The 10,412-nt window shown below is 31.3% G+C and overlaps 1 protein-coding gene across 8 annotated transcripts in view; it reads right to left on the bottom strand.

Annotated features, from left to right (window-relative positions):
* Positions 1-4,962: 4,962 nt before the first annotated feature.
* Calx (sodium/calcium exchanger 3) overlaps positions 4,963-10,412 on the bottom strand; it is a 646,863-nt gene continuing 641,413 nt past the window's right edge. For all 8 annotated transcript variants that reach the window (XM_081730847.1, XM_081730846.1, XM_081730845.1 and 5 more), the window contains one exon: positions 4,963-9,679. In XM_081730847.1, the coding sequence (XP_081586973.1) occupies positions 9,475-9,679 (205 nt within the window). In that variant the 3' untranslated portion in view covers positions 4,963-9,474. The remainder of the gene's footprint in view (positions 9,680-10,412) is intronic.

The raw sequence follows: 10,412 nt of genomic DNA, 5'->3' as shown, positions 1-10,412 counted from the left end.
TGTCTCTATCCATTCGTTTATTATTTTATGTTCCTAGATTTCTTTACCTTTCCTTGCATCTATCTTTGTAGGTTTTTTAACTTTGGTAATTCTACTTAATTATAATGAATATTTTTTTAAAAAAATCTTTTCTTCTCCGTTAAGTACAATGTTTGACTGTCATCAGGATTTACGCAGTTTTTTTTATTATTATTATTTTAACTTACATACTCATTTGCTTTTGATTTATCTTTCTATCTGCAATGTACACCCTTAGAGATCACAGAACTCCTGCATGGCTATAGCATACACGTCTTCAACTTCTCGATGAAGACTCATGTTGTAAGGATTCAACATTAATATGTCTTACATAGCCTAAGTGCTGTTTTGTTTCTTCTTATTTTCTTCGTCTGTCGCAGCTTGAACTTCGGAAGTCAGCCAATTTTAACTCAGTTTCTCTGACGCTGAGAAAATGTAATTCTTTGTACAATACTAAGAACCATACTTAATTTATCAGTTATTCGAAAGAAAATGTACAGTATATTGTAGCTATTTTTACTATTGATTATATAAAGCACATTTACTTTTCGTTATTGCTCAAATCTCATTAAAGTTTACTTTCTTCAATTACTCATACAAAGGTAAAATATATTTTCACCAACATATAGTTAAGTAACCAAACTACTACTAGTGTATACTAATTACCAAAATAGTGACTGAGTACTTTCTAGAATAGAGGAATTGACCCGTGATTAGTCAGTATGATGGTTCAAGAAGTACAGACACGTAGTTCAGACTAAAATTGAGATCACAGATGACTCAGTTTTCGATCAGGGTATTTGTTGGATATAGGAACGCCTTGTTCAGTAGTATGATTACTACAAAGCTCAAATTCCCCCGAAACCAACTATGACATTCATTCTGTTGATACGAAAGGAGTTTTAAGGAATGCAGTAGTGTTATGTGACCCAATAAATACATTTTAGAAACCACAAAACTTCATGGCTATAGCACACACGTTTTCAACTTCTCGATGAAAACTTGTGTTGTTCGGATTCCACATAGTCATGTCCTATATAAACTCGGTGCTGAAAAGGACGGTAAACTGCAAACCAACCAACATAGAGTTCGCGGAAAATTGCAACGTGAATCTTCTAGAAAAAATAAAAGTGAGTCGATGGCCACAGTCTGTCAAAAGTTTCATCCAGAATTAGGGGTGTTAGTTTCCATTGGAAAATTTTTCAATGAATTCCAGCAGCTCAGATATTTTGGAAGAGGTACCACACATAATCACCAAGTCCAATGCACAATTAAATGACCGGTAGTTGTTATAACCAAAACTTAAACAATAGAGGATAAAAATAAACTTTTTCGAGGAGTTAATCAAGATTTGTTCCCTTCTGACATACACTGTCGGAACAACTGCTGTTAAACGTATCTTGCTGACCAAGAAATACAGTAACTGTGGAATTATAATACAGAGTTGATTGCTTTTGTATCCTCGAACCATTATTTGTAGTTTAAGGCACTATGCAGTAGAGACGAATATCAAAATTCTGTGTCGGAAAATGCTTTCAACATTGGGGAGGATTTATGGTATGAATTTTACATGTACAACGTTACTAAGATTTTCACGTCAGTAGAACATTGATCTCTCATTACACGGTCTATTTAAAACAACACCAGGTTAGGAACATATATTTCGTTCAAAACATGTGGCCAAACTAGCTCTCATAATGCATCGTACTAACCACTAACTTCGCTACCTTGTGAATGTTTATTCCGCCGAGTGATCATCGTGATTGCAACACGTCGAAGATCCACGAGATATAAGCAAAGATGGCTCATGAAGGAAGCCATACCAGTAAAAATTAAAGTATCTCCTCTTGAAACTAAAAGAAAAATTCGTACTAATTGTTGTATACAACAATTAATACAACATATAATCTTTATTCCCTCATTTTCAAGCGATAAAATTATTTACTTTTACCAGTGTGATTTCCCTCGTGAGCCCCTCTAGATTTAAGGAACTACCAAATATAGGCACCGATCGATCACTCTTCCTCTCAAATATGGATTTCGATCTTGCTGCTACGCGAGTTTCGTGATGACATAGCAATAGTGCATAACTATGGGTCTAGGTAGCCATATGTAGCGAAGTCTCTCTTCATACAAAGAAAGTTCGTGAAGGGATTATTTTGATGCAATGGTAGCAACACTAGGGATAGTACTCTGTTATATACGATGATGAAGAGATAGGTGTCTCGATTTTGTATAGGGTATTGCAGCACCGAAGATTAGGAACGTCCAGAGAGAACCTAACTCTTTTTAAGAATGTTAACATTGTGTATGATGTGGTGTTTGAAAACAGGATAATTTCAGCTAAGGGCATACTAGAAAGACTGAAAGTGTCACGATAGCGAATAGGCTACATACTCACCAACATATTGGACATCCGAAGGGCTTTGGCTAAATGGATTCCTAAATGTCCCAATGTGAAACAAAAGCGTAAACGTATGATAACTTCCAGCCCATTCTGTGGTATATTGAGTGCGATGGAAACTGGGTTTTGGAAGTAGACAAGACCTGCTTAATTTTTCTACAATCACGAGACCAAAGAGCAATCGAAGCAATGGAAATTTTCTGCTTCTCCGCGACCAAAGAAATTCCTAACACAAAAAAATCATCAATCGAGGTGAAGATATTTATGGGCAAATATTGTACTGTGCTTCACGACTATCTGGAAGATGATGTTACTATCACAAAAAAACATATTACACTATTGACAAAATGAGGTAAGAGTTGGTGTAGATATGTCGAGGAAAGTTGACGAAAGAGTGTGTTGTTTCTTCAAGAGAATGTATGGGATACAAAGGCGTCATCACAATGCTATAACTGACTGATCTGCAGTTTTAAATCTAATAACATCAATCTTATTCATCAGATCCAGTAACATAATATTTTATAATGTTTGTTTTTCACGTCAACTTTTTTTATTTTTATTTTATTTATTTATTTATTTTACAACAAAACGACTTCCATTTTTTTAATCTCAGAGAAACACTTAAATGAACATAATTTCATAACCCTGAATAAGTGGTAACGGCTGGAAAATCAATAGTTTCAGGACCAATCAAACTATTTTGTCCTGGAGGACCCAAAGAAACCATAGGTGCAGTGGCACTTCACTTTGAGGAAAATATGTTGAATGACTGTCAACTTTCATTAAGGTAGCATTATTTTTTTCTTAATAAAGCTCAAGACTTGTCGATATTTCAAATACAGTGATCAAGACGATACCAAATAGATTTTCATATGGTTTTATATATGGATATACTTAAGACTTCATGTCTCATTTATTTTGAAGTCTCATTTGGAAATTATATTCCTTTTTACCACTTTTTGTATTATTATGAACAAAGTGACAGTCCTTTTTTGCATATGACGTGTTACTCTGATGCATAAACTTTGATCTGTACTTTGCAAATAATCTTCATTTGAACAAGTAGAATTACTTTTCTAAACAAAATTGAAGAGACTTTCATTTCTTGTAATTATGTTTTTTCTTATACATCTCATGTACTCTCACAGGGTGTGTTTAAAGAAAAAAATTATAAAACAGTATAGTAAGAGAATCTAAACAGGATCCTTCGTTTCAAGCAGAAAGACTCAAAATTTATTGAAAATTTTTTGAATCATGCATAAACAACTTTACGTTGTTTAGGCTGTGTTATTACGGTGTTCGTAATGAGACTACTCTTTTTATAAAAATTTCGTTCAAAAATTTCAAATTGTATTCGATTAATCATCTTTCTATCATATTTGGTATAACTATTAGGGATAGCAGCAATATAATATACTTTATGGTTGGGAAGGCACTCACTACTTTTATACATATAAAGGAAAACGAGACTTTCCGGAGTTACGAGCCTTGCAATATATGAGAACTGATATAGCAGAAAGATATAAACATTTTAGAGAAAACAATATTTTCAGATAAACATTTTTTAAAATTTGAATTTCCAACATTGAGAATGCAGCACAATGTATATCCCCTATTGATATATTTTTTTAGTGGTCACATCTCTCTACTTCGTTTGGAAAATTACTTTTACAGAGTCCTAAAATTCAAAATTGTATTTATTTCCTTAGTTCAAGAACAACTTTATCTGAACTTCTCTCCATAGATTTCCTCCAAATCTATCAATGTTTAAAGTAGCTGTTCTTAAAATATATTTTTCTGCTAAATAAACTCCAAGTCTTCATACACTTTTCGGGCTTATTTTCGTCGGTAAAATTATCTCATAAAGACTGTACTAAGAAATCTGAAACACAGTATTTATATGCAAGTACATTCGTTTAGAGAATTTCACAACATACATTTATAAATTAAATAAAAGATTGCTTGGAGATGAAAGGTAAATTCACGCAGAGAACATCTATCCATTCCGAGAACTCCACAACACACCATCACTATAACTTAAGTAAAAATTATTTGCAGATGGGTGTAAAGTCCACTTAAAGAACTTCACAACACACAATTGTAACTTAAGTAAACATTTTTCGAAGATGAAGGTGAAGTGAATAGGAATTAGCTGAATTTGTCATTCATCAATAAGTGATACTTTCAGGTCGTACTGTTGATTTGTTGTAGGTTTTTTTTTTTTTTTTCATTATCCTTATTACAAATTGGAAAGGTAAAAATACCAAAAGGATTCACACTATTTTTCAAAAACAATACTGTATTTTATTTTCGGAAAATTTCAAACAAAAAAATTAAAATAGTGAAAAATACATTGAAACAAAAAATCTCAACATTACCACATCCTGATAGTAATATTGCCGGAGGACAAAATATGGTAGACTTAAGTTTTTGTGCTAGTATTAATGTGATGTTTTAAAAATTGATAGCAACTACGGGTATTTAGAATAGGTGGGAAGAGAAAAGTAGAGAAATCCAATTTTTAAAAGTAACAGTCAAGGTAAGTATGTAATTTGTTTTATTGATTACAATATGAGGCCTCCATACCAATGGACTACATTGAAAAGTTAGTAAGGACCGGTAACTGTCCACTTCAAACCAACATTTAAAACAAAAGAAAATGTCCAGCCATGATCAACAACGTACAACCAATGACAATACACTCCGTGTTCTAAAATGGAATCCAATTAAATTTATACATTTCTTTTTTTCAATAAAGAAAAGAAATAATATTTATAACAATCGCAGGCACATTACTGATATTTCTTGGTACATTTTGTTTTACACAACTTAATTTACGCACTAAAACCATGGTGCTTTCTTTCTATTTGTCTGGAAGGTATTGCACTTGATTGTACAATGGATTCAAAACATAGTTTGGCGTTTTGATTCTTCTAAAAGGATTCTTTAATTAAACAACTATGCTTATTCATAAAGTTACTAATTTTTTTTTTAACTTAAAACTTGTTGCTTCCACTGCTTCTCTTCTTGCAATAAACCCAATTCTTTTACTTATGTTTATTTAACAATGAATCCATTACTGGAAGAGCAAGACATTTCATATATTTTACAATTTGCCAAACTATGATGATGATGATGTCTATGCCATGTATACACATGTAAATCTCCAAAGAAGTATTTTTACAGCATTCGCAACAGTTGTTTTAATGACTGACATGATAATGAAAGTAGGATACAAAGGCTCAGTTACACTTTTTTGTATCTGCTTAACTTTTCACACAAGAAAGAAAAGTATGTGTATAATTTCTGTCATAACTTGTTCGATACAACAGTAGTTAAAAATAAAAATCATCCTGAAAGAAATAATGACATTTACATATTTTGTTTAGACGAATATATGTCTTTTCTAAGTTTTCTGCATTACTGTTCAACATAAGTTTTATTTTTAGTTTTAAAAATTATACACTGATATTTTTAAAATTATCTTTTTTTGTAAAAAATATTTCTTAGTCACGGTGCAGTTCTTTCTTTCATACTGGTTGACTGAGGCATTTTACATATACAGATAGATACAAGATAGAAAGAGAGAAATAGATCTACATACATAGAAGGTCTTATTTTCCATACATGTCCATGTACTGCATAATTGTTCATGCTTATACGTCCCATATGAATAAAATTTTAAAAGATAGTATGATGTTGATTTAACAAACCTGAGCTGTTACTTCAATATTTTATTGCTCGGGAATTTGTTGGCTTCATTTGCTCTTTGTCTACGAATAGGAAATAGTTTTCAAGGTAAGTGTAAAAAAAGAAAAGAAAAGAATCCTCAAGAACGAGAACTTAGGACATGCACTAATATGTAATGGGAAATTGGTAATGGTTTCTCTTCTATGTGAGATCCTGTTTAATCTATGAGAACACTTTCTCTAAAAAAAAAATAGTTTAACTTGTCAATATAAATTTATACAAAATTATTTGTACATTTTGGGAAAAAATATTTATATGTACTATATTATACACAAGTCACCAATCTATATCCTTAGTAGTATATCACATACTTGTATTCTGACTTGGCTATGTTGAGAATATTTCTTTTTTCAATTGCGTTCATGTGGCACATACAAACAAAAAAGATACCTATTTTTTATTCTGGTAAAAAAAAATCAACTAGAATATGACTAGAATCTAAGTCAACATTGCACTCATCAAAAGAAGCATCAACAAATAACAACATTATTACAAATTATGAACAATCCACCATATGGAACCATGAGCCAAATGATACAAGATTTTTTTTTTTCATTTAATTGCTCGAGCTTTACAATGTAATGAGATGATTTTGTTTAATTAGACATGGAAAAAAAAAGGCATGGATTTAGCTTTTCTTGGTTAACTTTCTAGTTACTTGAATCAAAACATGAGGATGTGTGGAATGATGAAGATTTCTTTCAAAACTTGTTCTGTAAACCTTAATGTATGCAATTAACTGCATTTATTTACTATTATGCTAAGTAGTCATTTGTTTTCTTAAAATGTATTTAGAAAAACGGGGAAAATTTATTCTCATACTTTATATTTGTTTTCGATAAAATTCTTGAAGTTACATTGATTACAAGATTTTTTTTTAAGTTTAAAAAGCACAGTTGTGTGCTATCATTTTCAATTGATGATACATGAATTAAATCATAAAATGTACTGTACTTGTCAAATATTTTTAACATCCGTTTCGTAATCATGCAATAAAATTTCTAAATATTTCTTTATATAGGCAGTATTATTTCGATGATAACGCATGATTTGTATTATTTAGGTGACCCCTAGCCAGCAGGGCAAATAGATGCAAGACGACATAGGAAATAATATACATATATACATATGCATTATGTATGTATATACATATGTAGAAATTTGATGAGACGCTTACAATTATATATATATATAATATATAATATATTTATAAGGGAAGTCAGGAATGGGATATCTGTAAACAGTTTTACAAATACACATGAAATACTATACAAGGGATGTATAAAATCACAATAAATAAACAAACAATACATAACACATGCTCGTATTTCTCATCATCTTCACATAATTCTTTTTTTTTTAATAATAGCACTCCCTGGAACACTTGTAAAATCTGGTTGAGTATCCTAGACTGCCCTATTCAATGGGAGGGTGGGACGGCTTGCCTTACTTGATCTATTATATTGTTGCCCAACATAATAATATTCATATCTTGAAAAAAAAATCGGTTTTTATATTCTTGAAGTTGGATAAAGTTTCCTCAAGTACTCTATATACAACTATTTATGTAAGGTTTCAATATTATTATTATTATTATTATTATTATTATTATTATTTTGATTTGAGTACTCATATGTTTGAGAGTATTTAAGATATATGTGCCCCCAATAAAGAATACAATATTGTATTGATTTATGCGTATATAGAAGGAGTATTGCAAGTAGAAGCTATTTTGGTTTCACATTTAAATTCAAATTAAAGAAGTTAAAGAACAGTATTAATCACTATTTGTTCTTTTAAGTGAAGTATTTTTATTACAGATAGTTAACGTATTTTATTAGTAGAAAGAGTAGTAATAGTAGTAATTATCATAAATGTATATAAAAGTCACATGCAGCTTGACGTTTCCTGAAATTTAATTATTATATATCATTAAAAAAAACTATGACACAGCTGGAAGAAAGACAAGTGGTATTGTAACCAGCTGTACTGATTTCTATTATCTTCTTTTAACGAACAGTTAGACTTTTATTTTTGAAGAAAGAGAAATGACAAGATCCGTTACAGATCACAATATGATAATTTTCTTCTACTATCACCTTTTCTCCCTTTTTACATCTTTCACATTTAATTGTCTATAATTATATATATAAGTGTAAATATATATATAGATATAGATATTTCAATTTTTAACTTTCATAATTGATGGAAGCCTTCAGGATTAAATTTTCATTGAAAAAAATCTGTAGATATAAGTGTATATAGAGAGTTCTCCCATAATTATACTTTTATGGTAGAGAGGTTAAAAGGAAAGTCTCTACGTACAATATAACAAGCCTAGCATTGAACACACAGGAAGTACATTTGTTATGAAAAAATGTATTTCTTTAATTTAGTATGAATTTTTAAGAAGGAAATTTTGGTTTAAGGAGTAGGATTATATACATTTTTAATTATCGTATTACAGCCCTGGATTCATGATAGAAAGACATTTTTAAGTGAATATTTAGAGAAAGTCCTACTTGTTTCTTTGCTGAAACAGCAGGACATGTTGCTTGTTTCGTTGGTCTTTCTTTTCTGCATACATGGACATTCTACATAACATACAACAAGTCCTGGATATTTATTTATTGGTTTATTTATTTTAGATATTTGGATTCGTAGTGGGGCACACAATATTTATAATACGCACAGTCTGTCACGAACACTGGGATTCCTTTTATTTAAGGCAGTTGTGGTTCATTTATAAAGCATGTCCCTTAATAAATATTTCCATCCTTTAGTTATACTGTACTTCTGTGATGCCTGTATTCAATACGGTAACACAAACCACTTTCTTACATTATGTGATTTTTTTTCTTCACAATTAAGGCCATACCTGGGCTCAGAACAACTCATTGGATTCTAACATTTTTAATAGCACCATTGCCTGACCTGTACCAACAGAAAAGGCCTCCTTGGTAATAGCTGCAAAACAAAAAAAAAAAAAAATTTCTTTGCCAGCATGGTCAAGGAGTTCTGGTCGTCATTATTTAAAAAAAAGAAAAAAATTAATTTTCGCCACTGTCGACGCAACTTTCTTCCACCTTCTCAACAATATCAACAACAGTAAACAACAACAACATGGTGTTGCCCAGTTGCTGCCATCGTGGCTCCGCATCACCAAACACTATTGTCATCCTTCAAAATAACTGCCATCTTGTTAGCAGTTATTTGAAATATATTTTGTTTAAAAAACACATTTTGAGTGTATGTGTGTGTGTGCTCTAGCGCTGGGATTTCTCTTGGATCCCCTCAGTCTCTTAGAAGCCCTCGATCACATTGTATGCTTCTAATGAAGAGATTATAATGTAGAAGAGCCAAAGGCCAAATAACAATATTGACGTTGGGTATTTGTATTTTGCTGGGCCACCCAATTCGCCTCCGACTGATTTGTGCCTCCTCAACAATAGGACTGCAATTGCTACAAAGGCTTCAGTACAGAAAAGTGTAACGGAGAAAGCCAAGCTGGAAGAGAGGAAAGTTTATAATTAGAAAAAAACACTTTGTTTTTAAGAAAATATATTATGATAGATTATATGTACCATTTTAGAAAAGGCCTATCCGGTTTGTCATAAGAACCTGACTGTGTCTCGTTGTGTGCTAAATCGAGTCTGGAGATTCCAAATCTAGAGGAGAGATATCTCAAGCATGTAACCTCCGCATGGGGCACCCTAGGTAATTCGAAGAAAATTTATATACTTTATTATTGATTTTACTCAAACAACTTGCTTTTTGACAATGTTCTATCAATATTTACCTTACGTGCTATACATTGTTAAGCTCTTCATTATGTCTTTGCAATAAGCTTTCAATTAGCCATCTCCTCACTGTAGTTTTTAGATATCTGGACGACTATTTTTTTTTCAGTTATTTTCCATTAACTAATGTTCACGTTTCGTGATGTTTCATTATGTTCCATCCATTTTAGAACTTTCTTTTTGAATGTCTCTTTTGAATGTCTATATAGTCTCTTCCATACTTAAGCTGAATTTCAGCCATTTCCCTCTTTTGGTTTTTGAGGTAAGTGGAAGAATTATTTGTTTTCAATTGATTTTCCATTGACATTGATATTAATATTTTGTGGGTTTTTTTTTGGACTATGTTCCATCCATTTTAGGACAATTTGCTTTTGGAATATAAAATTTACATAGTCTCTTTTACATCTGAGCTGAATTTCAGCCATCTCTCCTAAAGTATG

The sequence above is a fragment of the Thermobia domestica genome, chromosome 11, assembly GCF_964235325.1.
Source record: "Thermobia domestica chromosome 11, izTheDome1.hap1.1, whole genome shotgun sequence".
Taxonomy (NCBI): Eukaryota; Metazoa; Arthropoda; class Insecta; order Zygentoma; family Lepismatidae; genus Thermobia; species Thermobia domestica.
Note: the sequence above shows the minus strand (reverse complement) of the source record. Positions and strands in the feature narration are given on the sequence as shown.